This window comes from Populus alba, chromosome 6, assembly GCF_005239225.2.
Source record: "Populus alba chromosome 6, ASM523922v2, whole genome shotgun sequence".
Classification (NCBI taxonomy): domain Eukaryota; kingdom Viridiplantae; phylum Streptophyta; class Magnoliopsida; order Malpighiales; family Salicaceae; genus Populus; species Populus alba.
Genome location: NC_133289.1, coordinates 2,979,541 through 2,997,034, shown reverse-complemented (window position 1 = coordinate 2,997,034; position 17,494 = coordinate 2,979,541). Strand labels below are relative to the sequence as shown.

Genomic DNA, 17,494 nt, shown 5'->3' with positions numbered 1-17,494 from the left:
AATTCACATTTTGTACATCCATCAATCTGGCTGACGTGGCAAGATCTTGGCTAAAAAAAATTAAAATTACACATGCCATGATGCCAAATAATAATAAGTTAATAACACTCTTCAGACTTGAGCTCTCAAATCTCCTTCTCCATCTTTCCGTCTCTCTGCTACTTCAATCCTTCAATGGCAACCATAAACAAACCACTAAAGCCAAAACCTTTATCAAAGCTCAGATCCCCAGTTCTCACTTTAATACTCTGCATCTCAACCATTGCATTGTTATACTTGTTTTTTTCACTAAATTCCACAGATGGGTTCTCCTTTTCATCTCCAAAATCCATAAGGAACTCTGTAGACAAACCCAAAAGACAACATACCATTCATGAAAAGTACTTGTATTGGGGTAATAGAATTGATTGTCCTGGTAAACATTGTGAGTCTTGTGAAGGTTTGGGTCATCAAGAGTCTAGCCTTAGGTGTGCTCTAGAAGAAGCCATGTTCTTGAATAGGTATGTTTTTTTTCTTTTAAGTTATGTTTTTTGTGTCAATATGTTGTTGGGTTTGGTATTTTTTTGGTGGGGTTTTGTTGGATTTGGGTTTTAAACTCTCTTTCTGTTGAATTGATCTGGTATGTTACTTGCTTAGTTATGGGGGGTTTAGGTGTTAATGACATTGCAGTTGGATTAAGTGAACTGAGTAAATCTTGGATCAAGTGTGATTCTTGTTAAGAAACTGTGTTGTTGGGTATCTACATATTTAGCTGTTTGTGATTTAGTGAACTTGAATTGCAGTTATTATTATTTAACTCTTTAACAACTTTTGGTTTGAGTTGAAATTTGTTTTTTTTTTCCCTGAAAAGTTGAAATATGAAAGGAAATTGTGACTGGATTGATTCCATGTGTGTAGCAATTAAATGAGTCAATAACAATGATTTATTGAAACCAAATGTTTGGTTGTTTTTTTAGTTGTTAAGGTTAGCAATTAAACACTGCAGAGTTGAGATTGTTTGTTTTAGCATGTTTCTTATATTTACATATTATCTTGTTGCAGAACTTTTGTGATGCCTTCAAGGATGTGTATCAATCCAATACACAATAAGAAGGGGATCCTTCATCACTCTGACAATTCAAATTCAGAGGAAAGGTAAGTTTATTGAACTGTTATGTGGACTGTTGTTATTGCCAGAGCTAAACTGTTGAATCTAGAGTGCTAAATCCAACACTACCTATTCTTATGTATGCTTGTCTTCCAGTTCTTGTGAAAAGAAAGATTATAATTCAAAAAAAATGTTTTTGGCTTCAATTTTTTAATGAATACATATGTAATGCTAAACTATCAGAAAAAGCTAAAAGTCCGTGATCTGAACTTGCTTCCTTCTATTTGGCAGGTGGGCCGAAAGTTCTTGTTCCATGGACTCTTTGTATGATATGGATCTCATATCTGAAACTGTGCCTGTAATCTTAGACAACTCCAAGGATTGGTATCAGGTATTATCAACAAGTATGAAGTTGGGAGCTAGAGGGGTGGCCCATGTGGAAGGGATTAGTCGAGTTGATCTCAAAGAGAATAGCCACTACTCAAACCTCTTGCTCATTAATCGAACAGCGAGCCCACTTTCATGGTATGAAATGTAGCTGCAATTTTGGCTTTTTCATGTTTATTCTCATCAAATGACTCAAAGACTGTTAACTGCATTTATGGGAGCTATGTGAAAATTGGGGAGAGGTGATTGTGGGAAGAAAGATGGGTGTGTTAGTTTGGATAATAGTTTTAAGAGTTGTAAATAATGATAGTTCACCTGCTTTGCTTTTTAAATTTCACAATCAATACAGATATTATTCTTGATGTGCAAAATTTGTTTACATGTTTTCTCTAAATTTTTGAAATGGAGTAATTGGCCTGGCTGTAATGAAAGGATTGGTTTTTCTTCATGTGGTTTAGAGAACCTGGACTGTTCTAATAAGCCAATGCTGGATAGGAAGTGACTGCTCTATTTAGAGGGGAAAAAGAAAAATTAAAAGGAAAGGACTTGTGACCGCTATACTGTGGGAAAAAGAAAAAGGAAAAAAGTTTGCACTTGCTATTTTCAGTGTAGCTATTTGTCATGATATAATTTGTCTTCGAGATTTTTAGAATCTAGCAAATTTCTTTCTAGGTTCTAATCATAATAGCCATTCAGGTTCATGGAATGCAAAGACCGAAACAACCGTAGTGCTATAACGTTGCCATATTCATTTCTTCCTACAATGGCAGCAGATAGATTAAGGGATGCTGCAGATAAGGTCTGTATCATGTGATATTGCTGGGTTCTCCTTGCTTGTTTCACACCATTTGTCTGCTTCTGTTTCCTCTAAAACAGAAATTGATTAACCTGCAATTCATCTCATCTCATGTGCATAGATTATGGCACTTCTTGGTGATTATGATTCCATCCATGTTCGTCGAGGGGATAAAATAAAAACTAGGGATGACAGATTTGGGGTTTCTCGAACCCTACATCCTCATCTTGACAGGGATACCCGTCCAGAATTTATACTCCATAGGATTGAAAAATGGGTCCCACCTGGACGAACTCTTTTTATTGCTTCAAATGAGAAGACACCGGGATTTTTTTCACCTCTCGCTGTCAGGTAAACCTTCTCAAACTTACAAATTTGAATACTATACACACTAATTCTTAGCTGTGAAGTAGCACAAATGATTTGCTCATGACAGATTATACATACAGATCTGAAAATTCTCAAAAAGAAATAAATTAGAGATCAGCATTGATGCTTCAAGAAATAAATTTGCAATTATGCATCTCTGTTAATTTCTTGTGTTATTGTAAGTACTTCTTAATTGTAACTCGCTAAATTCATTATGGCAAATATCATTCTGCAGTTGATATCTTGCATGATTGACTCAACCTGTACGGATGCTTGGCATGACATTTTTATTCTCTTTGATTAAGTTGGTTGAACATGTTTCTGATGCATTTCTGCTGTAAGCTTTTTCAAAGTATTACTTCCTTTCTCTATAAATCAATGGCTCTTGCTTTGTGCCTTTTACGAGATATCTCTAAACTTATAGAAAACTTTCTGCCATCTTTCAGGAAATTGGAAGAGACCTTTTTTAAAAAAAAAATGTTAAATAAGGTTTTGTTGTAATTTTTATACAATGGTGAAGCTGATGTTGAACTTTGGTGGCTCATAATTTGCAGATATAAATTGGCGTATTCATCTAACTACAGCATGATTCTGGATCCCGTGATTGAGAACAACTATGAATTATTTATGATTGAAAGGCTTATTCTGATGGGTGCCAAAACATTCATTAGAACATTCAAGGAAGATGATACTGACCTCAGCCTAACCATCGATCCAAAGAAGAATACCAAGTCATGGCAATTACCTGTTTATACCATGGATGAAGTAGAGCAAGGAAGCTGATAAAGCATTTATAACCATTTCCCTTTCTGTCTCCAATTCAGCCCTTGAGTTCGCTCCTTGCATGCCATTCTTGCATATATGGTGAGAATACGGTGTGGCATACGGTATACGCTTGGATTGATTTTCATGGATGAGTCTTGTAGCTTTGTTGAAGATAATCAGCGTGATGTTGGTGATGAGGGCCTTTTAATTTGCCAATGTATATTCTGAGCTATCTCGTAAGTTTTAATACAAGGTTGTATGCGGTTTCTTAAGATGTTGATTGTTATTGCAGAAAAATTTTGTAGAGAAAAGAGGAACCTTAAGCCCTGTCTTCAACCTTTTTCCCCTGTTCATGTGGTAACTAGAATATCCATGAATTGCACCGGCATGCATAGAATATCATCTGTGAATTGAAAATACATTGACAATTTTCACTGTAAATGGTCATGATGGCCGGTAATGATTTACCAAGTTGTTATGATAGCTCGGTTGGTGTCCTCACCATAGTTTTTTAACCCGGTGGGATCTAATGATCGGGTCACGGGTCACCCGGGTTAACCCTAGAAAAGTAACACTTATAAAACCCACTGATTTTATCAGAAATGTCCATAAACTATGGTGAGGAGAAGTTGAGAAGGCAAGTTCATCGGGGAAAAGGAAATGTCACTCAACAATGCAACACCAAATTATTTTGAAAAACAAAAGGTTTAGAAAGAAGAAAAACCAAGCTCTGCTTCAAGGCCCCCAGCATCTTCAGCATTCCAAAGGCATTATCGACTAAAGTTGGAATGCAGCTGATGAGAGCAAAACAGAATAAGATAGAGAGCTCACCATCAGCAAAAGTTTCGTCTGAACCAGCATTTCTTGGATAAGTGCTGTAACTCAGCTTTCAAGGTTGAACTGCTTCCACATCTTTTTTAAGATCTGTTGGAAGCGTAAAGTTCTTCCAGAGAAATAATTGAATCTAGCAGGTCCATTTCTTAGAGCTCACTCGAGTTAGCTCACTCCCTTGTTGCAATTTTTCAGCTTGTGTCCTCATAATATCGTGACCATTTCAGTGTACCGCTTTCAAGTTTTCTTTAATTAGGTGGTCTTCACTCATGTTTGGGCTTTTTAACTGTTAAAAAGCTAAACGATGCCGTTTCTCACCGGGTCAAATGCTGACTGTTTTTTACATGTCAGCCGGGTCCCGGGTCGACCCGCCGGGCCGGGCCGGGTTTCAAAACTATGCTTTTAACGGTTCACATCATGGGACGTTACCTTTTTTGTTCGAACATGGCTACACTACACACGATCATGTCGCTTTGCCTGTACAAATCTAGCCTTGTCTCTTACTCAACTATGAAAGACATGTCGTTTTCGAGGGAGTTTGTCCTACGTGGAACACACAAGCCTCAAAAGGCAATCAATCTTCGCCACCTGTCCTGATATTTCCACGCCACACCCCCTCCATTGGAAGTGCATGGTGGGCCCAATACTTTACAGGCAAAAAGACTACCCTTCCATCTCCTGCCACGTAGAAAAACCACATACTCATTCACACGTACTAAATCAGTTATTCACACGTGCCAACTCACCGCCTGCAAATACCTGCCAGTCTGCCACTCTAAAGAATCGCAGAAGTCAGTAGCAGTAGCCGTAGACGAAGATAAAAAATCAGCATAAAAAAAAGGATTCCATCCTTCTCCGGAATATTCTTTCTAAGGTCAGCCCAAATCACATTAGTTCGAATTAATCGAAAAAATTATGAATTTTAATTTAATTTTTTTGTCTTAGAAAATTCCATAATTTTTCGCAGGAGAAAACAAGCTTGTAATTTTGTTAATATATATTTTTGATGCCGAATCTTGTACGCGAGAATCTTTTCATCGGAAACATAAGCAACGCGGCGGAGGTTCTGCAAAACGGAAGTGCGGAAATAACGCATATATTATCGGTTTTAAGTTCCGTGTCGATATCGTTCTTTACGGAATGGAGAAGCGGAGTCATAATTCCGACGAAGGAGATAAAGAAAGTGTGTGTCTGTGATGAGTGGAGGAGTTGTTTGGCGGCGAATAAGGTTTTGTATTCGTTAGAGTATGCAGGGAAGGAATTGAAGCTAGTGAGAATGGCGGTGCCGATTAGGGATATGGAGAGTGAGGATTTGTTGGATTATTTGGATGTTTGTTTGGATTTTATTCAGAAGACTAGAAAAGAAGGAGCTGTTTTGGTGCATTGTTTTGCTGGCGTTTCGAGAAGGTATGATAATTCTGTTTTGTTTTTTTAATGTAAATTAGGGTTTATTTGTTAATCTTAAATTAGAGGTGGATTAGAGTAGTGATGTTATTTGTTCCAAGAATAGCATGAACTGTATTTGGGATCCACCAGTCAAGTCCGCTTTAAACATGGATATTATGGGATGAATAACGAAGATCTGAATTGCATGCTTTTAACTTAGATGTGCAAGTTTGTGGCTATTTACTTTTGGTTAATTTAAAACAGTCATGAAGTGTGTTTTGATATTTTTCAGTGGACCAGTTTATTGATATGAAGTGGGTTTAACTAGGAAAGAAGTGTTTTAGGTTATTTTCTGACCCAATCGATGAGTGTTAGAAATTGTCCAGAACAGACCTGCCGTGAATTCTCAAGCCCTAATGGTTTGGTCCTCTCTTCGTTGTTTTCTTTGCAGTGCAGCTATCATTACAGCGTACTTGATGAAAAGTGAGCAATTATCTCTTGAAGGTTTGAACACATCCACTTTTTATTTGGAGCATTTTGGATCTGCTGATTGGTATATGCAGGTGGCCTTCATTGCTTACATTCTGAAAATATGGTGGTTCTTTTTGTTTGACAACAATGAAAATATGTGATGTTATCTCTTTTGAATTTTTTTTTAATTACCATTTCATCTTTTCCCTACGTGTCTCTGTAGATGCTCTTGAATCCCTAAGGCAAAGCTGTGAGTCTGTTGGTCCCAATGATGGCTTTTTAGAACAGGTGATGCAAGACATGCTAAACAAACCTATATGATTTGTTGGGATGCATTAATGGTGACTCTGAGATTTTAGTGTCTTATGTGATTCTCATAAATATTTTTTTTCCATTGCAGTTGAAAATGTTTGAGGAAATGGGTTTCAAGGTTGATCATGCTAGTCCCATATACAAGCGGTTTCGCCTGAAAGCACTGGGTACATGTTCATAGTATTTGATCCTGAGTTGCTGTTCTTGTTAATAATTTTGTTGTGTGTTAAAGTGGGAGGTCATTAGTTGGGCGCTGCATAAGCAGAATTTTGGAATCATGACATTAGTATGTTCTCAACCTTGAGCATTTGCATCAAGTGGCTGCTCCCTAAACTTTAATCCGTGTATAAGAGTTGGCTTAGCATAAGTGGTGATGCATTTGTTACTTTAGCTACTCATCCATTGAAATTTTCGTTCTTGTGGAACATTATTATAGATCCTAAACTTAGTAATATCTTTTATGACTGTTAGAAGCATAGTCTTTACTGTTACAAACATATGGAATGATCAGATATGGTGAATCTGTGAATATCCTTTTTATGAAGGATTAATTTCCCCATGCTTCCAGGTGAGTTTTACAACCGCGGAGAGAAGATAGACAGTTCTAAATTTGGGGCAGATCCTGGTGTACCTACACAAGTCTCCTCTGAGGAAGAAGCATCTCCAAATGGAGGGGAAAAGGGTATTCCTGCATACCACTGCAAGAAGTGCCGTCGAGTAGTTGCATTGCAGGAGAATGTTATGGATCATGTCCCAGGAGAGGGTGAGACATCTTTCGCATGGAGCAAGCAGAAAAGTGGCAACCCCCTTAACAAGTCTGATGAGTCTGAGTGTTCTTCTATTTTTGTTGAGCCTTTAAAGTGGATGACAGCAGGTATGTGCAATCTTGTTTGTAGAAATTCCGGTGCCACTGGACTTTTTTAAGTTCAGTCATAAAGAAGAAGCTGCGGAACTAATTGCAGCTTCATTGGTTAACCTTGGGTTAGCTATAATGGCTCACTACTGGTTAGAGATTCTTTGAAACCTTGATTTGGTTTTTCAACCAAATGGTCAACCTCTGTGGTGTTCCTTAATTGTAGAGAGCAAGCTCTTCTCATCATCAGTTGAGATCATTTCTGGGCTTAATATAATATATTTATGAACTAAGCCATATGGTTATGTCACGAAGGTGTACTGACCTGTGCAGTTATTATGATTCACTCTTTTAGCAAAAGCCATCCTTATATTCAGTACATAGAGATTTCTAATGGAAACCACTAACTGATAAAAGTTGGGTAAATTTATGAACCACGCAGAGTTGCAGACAACCCAGTTCCTTGTGCTAAAGCCATAATGAATCAATTCTTTTGCGATCTTAAAAATGGAGGCTCTATTTATATCTTGTAGGAGAGAATGGTTAGGGGGGGATAACTCGACACTTTAGAAAGCATATTGAAATATTTATCAGACACCTTAGAGAATTACCTGTAATTTATACCTGTTATAACAAACTTGGGTGCATTGCATTTGGAGTTGGTATCCCATTTTTTCTAAAGAGGATCCAAACATGGTTTTTGATTATCCATGTTTTGCCTAAATCTTACTTGGCTTGTTCCGACCATCATTGTCATCTAGAACTCAATTGATCCTGATCCTTGGTTTATGCCTTACCTTAAGCATGTCTTTTTATTGGATTCATTGATTTAAGGAATCGGAATTGTGCATGCTTGCTGGCAATGATACCACTTAATACAATAGCTCTTCCTTGTTGTCCAGTTGAGGGAGGAATGTTGGAGGGCAGGTTGTCCTGTGCTCATTGTGAAGCTCGTTTGGGCTCCTTCAATTGGTCTGGTATACAATGCAGTTGTGGGAGCTGGATTACTCCTGCCTTTCAGCTCCATGAAAGTCGAGTAGACGTTAGCACTGTCTAATACCTTCGAGGCAAAAGAAGATGCCAGCTTATCTTTTGACCACAGAAAAGCTCAGTTCTCCCAGCGAATTTGATACCATGAAGAAGGGTATGCTATTTCGTCCACAGGCTGCACTTGCACAGAATGAGCAAGCCCCGGAGCATTTTTCGAAGTTGCAATGTATTTTTCCACAAATATCTTTGTGAAGCTGGAGCTGTAGATTTGTAACTCGAGAGAAATATTGCCATGTATTTGGTGTATGATATGTTCAAGCAATTATACCAATTTGCTTGGTAGTTGGAGTTTCTCCAAATTGCTTTGGTCCTAAAAAATGTCTTTGGTTAATATCTCGAGGAGGTAATTGAAAAAATAAGACATGAAAACAGAATTGTGTTCGGTAATAAAGTACAAAATTGTCTTCCGCACACCGTAGTTGCATGAAAAAATCGTGTTGTCCTGGTCGGGATCAAAGTGATTATTTCTATATATATTGTTTGATTAGTGGTGGATAAGATAATAAAATATGAGTAACCTAAGTTCTTATAATCTTAAACAGCCTTGTGCTGACTTGTGGCAACACGTACGGGTTTCGATTTTGAAGCATTCGAAGTTCCACGGGACGTCGAACTTAATTTCTCAGACTTGATTGTCTCACAAAAATTCGGTTATGCTGGAGAAATGCGAAGAATTTGCTATTTAAAAAAAAAAAAAAAACACAATATCCACATATTGGCAGCTGCACTTGATCTGTGAAGGTAAAAAAAAATTATGATTAGAGAGATATTTAAGAAAGTGGTTAAAAAAAACAATAAAAATAAGAGATCTAATCCAAAAAGAGAGGCACCTCTACCGTTGATTAAGAAGATGATTATTGTTTTTTAACTCAAAATAATTAATGTTATTTATTTAAAAAAGAAAGGGGCAATTTTGAAATTAAAAGTTACCTGTAAAGATATTTTAAAGATAGAAATATATATTTTCTGCTTTGGAAGGAAAAAAAATTCATCCTGAAATTATTATTGAGATAAATTTATTTTTATATTTTTAAACATATTTATAAATTTTTTTTTATATATGTTATTTTGAGTAAGACATTAATACAAAAAAAAAAAAAAAAAAAAAAAAAAAAAAAAAAAACCTTGATGATATATGCCTTTAAATGTGATATTAAATATGATTTAAATCTTGTTTGGCAATGTGGTTGTTATTACTTTTTAAATAATTATTTATATTAAAATTCATATCAATGATATTTTTTTATTTTAAAAAAATTATTTTTAATATCAACAGATTAAAATAATTTGAAAATATTGAGAACATATTAATTTTAAAGATAATAAAACAATAAAATTTTTCAAATTTATTACAAGAGGGTAACTTCTTGCAATAAGATGGAAGTCATTTTTGTTTCAAGAAATGAAGGCGAAGATCTCAAAATGGCTGAAGTGGTTGTATTCCTCGACTTGAAATATCCCTTTCTGGATCAACCTCCAAGGCTAATTGATTTTGGCAAAGAAATGGATGCATCTGAGCTTCGTTCTCTTCAAATGAGTGAGAGCATGCAGCAATTGGTAAATGATTTGGTATGTTCATAGATTAATGGGTTGAAGTAGTTATTCCTAATGCCTTGCAATTTTACCCATATTATACATTATAGCATTACAGGCTGCAACAGAATCAGTCCTCCTGTTTAGTGTTCAGATCCACACAAGCCACTGCTAGAAAAGGAAAGAAGTTTGTGCTGGTCATTTTCTTTAACACACCTGACTCATGAATCCAGACCAAAACAAGTTTAATAACTTCAGCACAAACATGTGTTTAAGCAAAAATGATGGGAAAAGGACTCGAATCTATGTAAATTTCTTTAAGACTTTGTTTTATTTGATTATTCATGTTCACGTGCTATTAAGTTGCTTCATTCTTGCTGTTTCTTTTTGGTCCTGTGGTCATCAATATTTTATTTTCTATAATGAAGCCTACAGTATCCATCTACAAAATGCCACCCCTCCTCAAAGAGCTTGCGATGCTCCTTGCATCCACAATGAACTGCAGCGTAAGTCAATATCTCAGCCCATGGCAATTGACATCTCCCATTTGAGTTCATTTGACCAACAATCCTCCATCTCAAGTGATTGCAATGATTTAGCAAGCACACAGGCCATCTAGCAAAAAAACTGACATGTCGCCATGATCATGTTCGATTTCTTTCAAGCAAGAGGATCTTGAGGCAACTCTTTGGAAATAAAACCCAATCCATTTGGCTCCTCAACTCCGAATACTCTTCTCCGGCTTACCAGCATTTTCGAACACGTGTGTACTATGTACGTATACAAACAAGCATATGAGCGTGAAATCACATTACTATACCTAAACAGAAAGTTCAATATTAGACATAAATTTACAAAGCGTCAGCATATGAACACGACCATTTTCACCAGATGTCCCATAAGAGATCAATTGATCAGAAAGGCTGGAGTATGTGAAGATAACTATGTACTTGCCCCTCCATGACATGCATATGCTGTCAACAATTATACAGGTTCCTAAGTTTTAGACACATTTCTTTGTGAATTACTAATCTCAAAAGAGACAACTTAGGTGGAATACACCCCCCATAAAATAAACAAGAGGGAAAACACTAAAAAATGATGCCAGGAGCACCTGATGAATTCCCGAGTGTTATCTGGTTATCAAAATAAGTTCATCCGACTGATCACCATGTCTCACTACTGATGGGTTATCTCCAAATTAACAGGCTGAATTCCATTTCACAGCATTGATGAATCAGTGGGACTGTGCTTCAAGAAGGATGTTTGTAGCTGTGTTGACATCATTCCTAGCCTGCACAAGTGCCTGTCTAGCTGAGTTCCTATCGAAACCCATAGAAGCCAGAGTAGCGATGGCATCCTCTGATGGCTCGGTGGAAGGAGCCATGGGAGCAGGATAGGTTCTCTGAAACCAAAGAGAGAGATCAGTTGTTATGGATAAATTAAATGCAATAAACAAAGGGATGTTGATGCAATCTAGGCAATTGATTCACACACTAGGAATTTCAGAGGTAATAATTTATTGTTTCAAGTGCCATTCAAGAAAAGAAAAGGGCGAGACAAAAGATCTTCATAGAAAATTGACTTTTTAAACTTAGAAATCATAGATTTTCATAAAATCCAAACTTAGGTTCCGACCCCCATGACAACAAAAAAAAAGTGAAGGAAATACAAAGAAAGTGATGGTGATAAGGGAGAAGGCAGCAGGGATGGGTGCTATCAAGAAACTTGCCTGCACATGACGGCCAGCATAGGATGGTGCACTTCCTGTTACATTCCTAGAAGTTGCTCCACGTGGACTGCCCGTAGATGGCCAAGAAAGCCGTGAGAAGAATGAAGCTATGAACTCAGGGAACTGTAGCAGATAGAGTAAACAAGTGAAATGAAGTATTAGTTTAACAGCTTCAAGTCAGCTTTAGCAATGGGAAATGGGAAGAAGGCAAATAAAATTGACACTGCAAACAGATTGAACATTTGTATTAAATTATTAAAAAAAAAAAACAGGTGAAGGAAAAAAGGTAGGCAGTAATACTTTCTAAAGCAATATCTAAACTGAACTTGTTTCCTTAAAAAAAGACAGTCATGCAAGTTAAAAAACAGAAACAACTATCTGATGATCAAACAAATGAACAAACATCTTCATTTGTAATTTTGTATAGATAAGTAGAGCACAAGAAGCTGAAGCATATCTTGCACTGTGCACACACATGCAAACATCTCATTTCTTCACATTGCTGAACCCCAACAAGTTCCACAGATGATCAAAGATTTGATGGTTCATGGTAATCATAATAAAACTTATTTTATTATCATAAATCACCCAAACAGAGTCTGTCCAGGAATTATCAAATGATAAATAGTTCATACATTTGGCGAGATTAAAATCATATTGAAACTTTGTGCAGATACAAGCCCCATAATGCACGCAGAAACCTAAAAATACACCACATGACTGCACACATGAACCAACCTAATCTGCTACTTTATTGCTATTAAGGAATTTTCTCAATCAAAATTTATAAACACAGTAAAAGAAGTTCTGGTTAAATTATTTTCAAACTCAGAATGTCCTATGAGGAATCTTCTCAACCAATCTTTGTGCATCTACAAGTAAGTTTCTGTTGAGTTAATCAGATATCCATCTAACAATTTCCTACCGAGTTTTCTCAACCAATCTTTGCACATAGAACAAAGAAGCTCCAGTTAAGTTGATCAGATCTCCAACTCTCAATTTCCAATTTGATTTCAATACAAAGCTAAGACCTAAAAAGTTAGATACCTCACAATCTACGATATCATCTTTGGTAGTTGTCATTTACTTGCAGAAAGGAAGAAGTGAAACAAACAAACCTACCTTTGCCTTACGGATACCAAAGAGGTTCAGACGATACAAGGAACCAGCAAGGATACCACATATCCCAGGCAAAATTGATCTTTTCCATGATGATAAAAGAAGCTGCAGAACCAAAGCTAATATTGGATCTCTGGGATTGGAAAGAGAAACTAAAGGGTAGATGTGGAAGAAAGTAAAAGGACAAGGGAAAAAAAAGCAAATACATCACACATGGATGGCACAAGTATTCTCTTTTACCTGAACACCAGCTAGATATATGAAAGACTTGTCAGAAAGGTGGACTCCAACGACTCGAAACCGAGTTGATACTGGAATGTCAAAGTAGAAGGGAACAAATGAAGCAAATATAAGACCATAAGGTCCTGATGTCAAAAGGTTGGCTAAGGGATCTGCATAAAAAGAGACACATCAATTATAGGGCACAATTGTAATTCAGCAGAAAGAACATTTTGCTGAAAAATATTATAATCACCTATAAAGAATCGTGCAGTGGATAAATAAATAAACTCTTAATTTTGCTAGGACACTGCTGGTAAAATAAACTTGCACCCTTAAAAAGAGTGTATAAGAAACATTATGTTGAAATTTTTCTTCATACTCAAAGGATTATGAATTCTGGTATCTACAAGCTAGAAGATGGCAAAGGTATGCACGCAGCACTCGTCTGACTACAGCCAATATCATCCAGCAGAGCAGGGGTGATGTGTGTCACCACAACCCATGATTAAAAACCATGTATTTGAACTCCAGCCTCTAGACCCCAGAACTTCCTAGCATGACCTCCGTTGAGGTTCTTTACACGAGAAAAATAAAAAGAGAGAACCAATGGGCAATATATATCAATATATTTCCTAGCAAAAAGAAAATAGCATAGCCGCAATTTTACCCCAATTAGTTTTTAAAGTGGTAAAAGAAATACAAAAACTTCCATATAACTGGTCATTTATGCCGAAAATAAAAGAAGCAAAACTTATGTCTTTTTGTAGGCAAGGGTATTTTCATAATTTCCAGATTTGCTGGAAAATCTGGAAATTTTGTTGTTGTGAAACCTGCAGCAATAATTATGAGTATTGCACAAGGGAGAAAACAAGAAAAGCACACAGTGATTCAGCAATGTGCCCACATCCACAGGAGCGAGGAGCTTTATTTCACTATATGTCAAATTAGGGTTACATATTGTGTATTTATAGTAGATCCTAGCCACCCTAGGGGTATTATTAATAAAATCCAATAATACCCCTTTACCATACCACGAGGGCATTGCCCCCACACCCCCAACCTATCAATCGTCCCTGGCAATAAAACAGTAATTAACATCCAATCTGCCTATGAACCACAAACTACAACATTTGTCTAGGTTTTATTTTCTATTTAGTATTATGTCAGTTCTACAGTAATCAGATGTAGTAGGTTTTTCCTATTCTAAATAGATTTCTTATACAGGAAATTAAGTCCTTGGGCTAGGAGGCAATAGCATCTCTATATAAGGTTCTGAAGTCTTTCAGTATTTTAATTACAGTTTAAGAATAAAATTCTAGCAATGTGCTTTTGGATTTGTGAATCAATCTCCCTTAAGTGCAACTCATGAGAACCCTGGGCGTGAAGCTTAGGTTTTTGTATCCTACAGGTGTGACTCCTAGAAACCCTATTAGCATGACAAATAATTTCTACAATTCCCAGCAGAAATCAACACCAACACGGACCTAAACAGCCTCTAAACTCAGATCCAAAACAGCCACCCTAAGCTGTCCTGCATCAGTCATATTCTTGAGGATGTAAAATATAACTAGGTACAGAAAATAGATGCTAATCATCAGCTCAGTAGTGGATTCCAATTAAAAATCCAGCAGTATGTGCTCAAGCAGTTCAGAAGAATGTTTGGGATGGATAAGCCCTCCCTGAGATGGTCTAGATCGGATGCTGAAAATAAAGGTGGAAAAGAAGAGGAGTAGAGGCTCATCTAATTTATACAATGCAAACTCCAGCAGTATGTGCTCAAGCAGTTCAGAAGAATGTTTGGGATGGATAAGCCCTCCCTGAGATGGTCTAGATCGGATGCTGAAAATAAAGGTGGAAAAGAAGAGGAGTAGAGGCTCATCTAATTTATACAATGCAAACAGTCCAACAACTTCCATCATTTATGAGGTGAGGCCTCTCCAAGAGAAAAGCAGAACGCACCCACTGGAGGAAGAGGGAGGGGGGTAAAGCATTTAGCCTAAGCTAAAAACTAATGACCACCACAAAATTGAAATTGATTTTCTTTAACAGTTTGGGGATATGAAACATTGTTTAAGAGATTGATGAAAAGGCACTTTGAGAAGTAGCAATGTAATGGACCACGGATACAGGTCATACCTTGAAGGAGTGTGACAGCAAAGACCTCAAAGAGCAAAGAGACTATCACAGAGAACAAAATAAAGACCTGCATAATGTGGGCAGATTTTCAATATTTAAAAGAACACAAAAGGGGGAAGAATAATAAAGAATAAAAGCACACACAAAAACACAATCAGATTAAGTTTCTTTCCGATATCCAATCTTGATTAGTAAATAGAGAACCAAAACCAAATCATAAACTAAGCAGCAAAATAAGAAATAAGAAAAAACAACATTAAGATAATATAAAGAAAAAAATTGATACTGTGATTGATCAAAGAAACAGACCTCCACTTAACAAACACGTGTTTCTTAACTGGGTAAATTTTTCATTAAAAAACAGTAACAGGTAACAGCAAAGAGAATTATGAAGACATGCAGAATCTCTGAGTGTAGAAATATTTGTAATGTCAATTTGGAAAATTTGTCTCATATCCCAAGCCCCAAAAATTAATGAGCAAATTAGGCTGGAAAAAAACTCACAGAGTACTTGTTGGAACCAATCTGTCTCTCAAAGACCCTGAAGTAGTAAAGAAGATATAGCCCAAACATCATTTCTGGTGTAGATGAAAAGGCAAAAACTGACAAAACTAACTTCCAGAGACGTGGATTCCTGAAAATATCCTGCAATAAGGAAAAATAAATTTCCTAAGTTGCATTCCAGTTTTAAATTCAAGGATGACACCACATAAGAAACATCAGAATACAATACTTTGAGGTCAGCAATTCAAAAGTCATCTACGTAGTGAAATCATGATGTAACCTATCGTTTAAAATCATGATGTCACAGTACATTGCTCCAAACAGATGCCTCAGTCTCCCAAGTGTACACAGTCCCTCCCTCCAGAAATAAAATAAAATATCTGCCACGGGCGCCCAGTAAACCCCTACTCAAGTCAATCTTCAACTTCAATACAAGTAATTGTCACAAAGGATTTTGCAAAATCAAGCTCCTAATCTCACACTACTCCTGAGCTGACTCATCAGACATTTCCATCTGATCGCACTGTCATTTTCAAAAAGTTTCAGCTTGTACAGCCTACCATCTCCAATACAACAACTCCCAAATCAACAACATTCCACAAAGCAAACTGAACCCACGAGATTCCCTGCCCAACTACATGCTCTATCATCCCATTTATCTCTACTTCTACTCTACACTCTCCTTCCCTCGCTTTTCAACGCTCATCAAGCAACCTACTTAGTTCTGGTATTTCCTTCTAAGCAATCCAATTCTAACCTCAAATTCAAGCTCAGAAAGAAATTATCAAAATACGGATAATTAACAACTAAACTAAATATATTAAATTAAAAAAAAAAAAAAAGGAAACCCAACAATCTTTTCGAGAAACAAAATAGAATTTATTATCCTGATTCGATCAATCTTACCACTAACGAAAAACCCACAAAAAAACCACGCCAAAAAACAATAGTAAAGCTACCTGATACGATAATCCAAGCTTGTTAGAGCCACCTTTGATCCCCAAGAAAACGCTAAAGATAGCGCTTGCAATAACACATATTCTTGTAACTGGTGCATTGTCTATTTGTCCCCAACCCCAACACACACAAAAAATCACAAAATTTATAAACAAATCAATATCAACATCAACGAAAAGGAAAAGGAAAAGAAAATGAAAAAAAGGGGGTTAATGGGTTTTACGCACGGAAACCAGATGGGCCGCCGTTCATCTTTCTGAGTCAAGGAGGGGGGACCAAGCCACGACGACGAGTACGAGCTTTCTACTAATTTCTAAGTTTTCGTTAGGGTCTAAATTACAAAACTTTTTTGAGTTTGAAGAGGAGGAGGAGGCTGGTGGTAGATGGAAAATTGAGAGTTAGAATGAAATGGAAGTGTGCGATTATATTTTTTTTTTTTTTTTTTGTATTTTGGAGTCAAGGTTTTTTTTTCTCTCTCTCTCAGATAATGTTTTTTTTCTTCTTTTTTTTTAGAGGATATAAATCTATTGAATTTTTCTTATAAAAATGTATTTTAAAGTTTTTTTTTTAATGTTTTTCACTTATTTTTTAGCAATGCAATGATATTTTTTCCCAACTCGATTATTTAATACCAATTTTAGGAGAAAACAACTAGTTTACTTATTGCTATATCCTGGACTAAAAAAACATTTAATATAGAAGAAAATATATAAGTTGTGAAGAATTTTTAACATTGTCATTAAAACCAATCTAGCAAGTTAAATTTAAAAACTCCTAACTCAAGTTTTTGTAAAATCCAGATTTCTAATTAAATTATGTGGAAATTATTTTAATATAATTCATTTAACTTGACGAATATAAAAGCAAAATAAAAATTCAAAATACAAAAAAAATAATATAAAAAACAAAGATTAGACCCACATGTTTAAAGGCAATCTAGACAACTGTTGGAAAGTGTTTCACTTAAAAAAAAATTTGAAATTG

General features: G+C 36.2%; 3 protein-coding genes across 4 annotated transcripts; 2 read left to right on the top strand and 1 right to left on the bottom strand.

Annotated features, from left to right (window-relative positions):
- Nucleotides 1-95: 95 nt before the first annotated feature.
- On the top strand, nucleotides 96-3,806 carry LOC118053097 (uncharacterized). The gene is made up of 6 exons (XM_035064256.2): nucleotides 96-500; nucleotides 1,042-1,134; nucleotides 1,379-1,612; nucleotides 2,171-2,273; nucleotides 2,392-2,621; nucleotides 3,194-3,806. Exons 1-6 carry the CDS (start codon nucleotides 175-177, stop codon nucleotides 3,420-3,422), a joined length of 1,215 nt encoding a protein of 404 aa, XP_034920147.1. The 5' UTR covers nucleotides 96-174; the 3' UTR covers nucleotides 3,423-3,806.
- An 861-nt stretch (nucleotides 3,807-4,667) lies between these two features.
- LOC118053084 (uncharacterized) lies at nucleotides 4,668-8,720 on the top strand. Of its 2 annotated transcripts, none has more exons than XM_073409692.1 (7): nucleotides 4,668-5,109; nucleotides 5,203-5,642; nucleotides 6,073-6,104; nucleotides 6,316-6,380; nucleotides 6,493-6,571; nucleotides 6,973-7,278; nucleotides 8,160-8,720. In XM_073409692.1, the coding sequence occupies exons 2-7, from the start codon at nucleotides 5,242-5,244 to the stop codon at nucleotides 8,312-8,314; spliced, it is 1,038 nt and encodes a 345-aa protein (XP_073265793.1). In that variant the 5' UTR covers nucleotides 4,668-5,109; nucleotides 5,203-5,241; the 3' UTR covers nucleotides 8,315-8,720. The 2 variants fall into 2 exon arrangements, with proteins under 2 accessions (XP_073265793.1, XP_034920129.1); XM_035064238.2 differs by having other exon boundaries at nucleotides 4,671-5,109; nucleotides 6,073-6,125.
- Nucleotides 8,721-10,655: 1,935 nt separating this feature from the next.
- On the bottom strand, nucleotides 10,656-16,930 carry LOC118053088 (rhomboid-like protein 20). Its single transcript, XM_035064243.2, has 8 exons — nucleotides 16,738-16,930; nucleotides 16,513-16,613; nucleotides 15,554-15,694; nucleotides 15,050-15,116; nucleotides 12,932-13,083; nucleotides 12,695-12,796; nucleotides 11,573-11,695; nucleotides 10,656-11,245 (listed from the first exon to the last, which is right to left on the bottom strand). Exons 1-8 carry the CDS (start codon nucleotides 16,760-16,762, stop codon nucleotides 11,078-11,080), a joined length of 879 nt encoding a protein of 292 aa, XP_034920134.1. The 5' UTR covers nucleotides 16,763-16,930; the 3' UTR covers nucleotides 10,656-11,077.
- Between the last annotated feature and the right edge of the window lie 564 nt (nucleotides 16,931-17,494).

What these genes read in the sequence shown, in the direction of transcription:
- LOC118053097 (XM_035064256.2), top strand. Translation starts at nt 175, where the DNA reads ATGGCAACCATAAACAAACCACTAAAGCCAAAACCTTTATCAAAGCTC. An exon ending in AATTCAAATTCAGAGGAAAG is followed by an intron (nt 1,135 to 1,378) that starts GTAAGTTTATTG and finishes TCTATTTGGCAG; the next exon opens with GTGGGCCGAAAGTTCTTGTT. An exon ending in TAAGGGATGCTGCAGATAAG is followed by an intron (nt 2,274 to 2,391) that starts GTCTGTATCATG and finishes TCATGTGCATAG; the next exon opens with ATTATGGCACTTCTTGGTGA.
- LOC118053084 (XM_035064238.2), top strand. Translation starts at nt 5,242, where the DNA reads ATGCCGAATCTTGTACGCGAGAATCTTTTCATCGGAAACATAAGCAAC. An exon ending in TGAGCAATTATCTCTTGAAG is followed by an intron (nt 6,126 to 6,315) that starts GTTTGAACACAT and finishes GTGTCTCTGTAG; the next exon opens with ATGCTCTTGAATCCCTAAGG. An exon ending in GTTTCGCCTGAAAGCACTGG is followed by an intron (nt 6,572 to 6,972) that starts GTACATGTTCAT and finishes CCATGCTTCCAG; the next exon opens with GTGAGTTTTACAACCGCGGA.
- LOC118053088 (XM_035064243.2), bottom strand. Translation starts at nt 16,762, where the DNA reads ATGAACGGCGGCCCATCTGGTTTCC. An exon ending in TATATCTAGCTGGTGTTCAG is followed by an intron (nt 12,797 to 12,931) that starts GTAAAAGAGAAT and finishes TTGGTTCTGCAG; the next exon opens with CTTCTTTTATCATCATGGAA. An exon ending in ATGCTGGCCGTCATGTGCAG is followed by an intron (nt 11,246 to 11,572) that starts GCAAGTTTCTTG and finishes CTTTGGTTTCAG; the next exon opens with AGAACCTATCCTGCTCCCAT.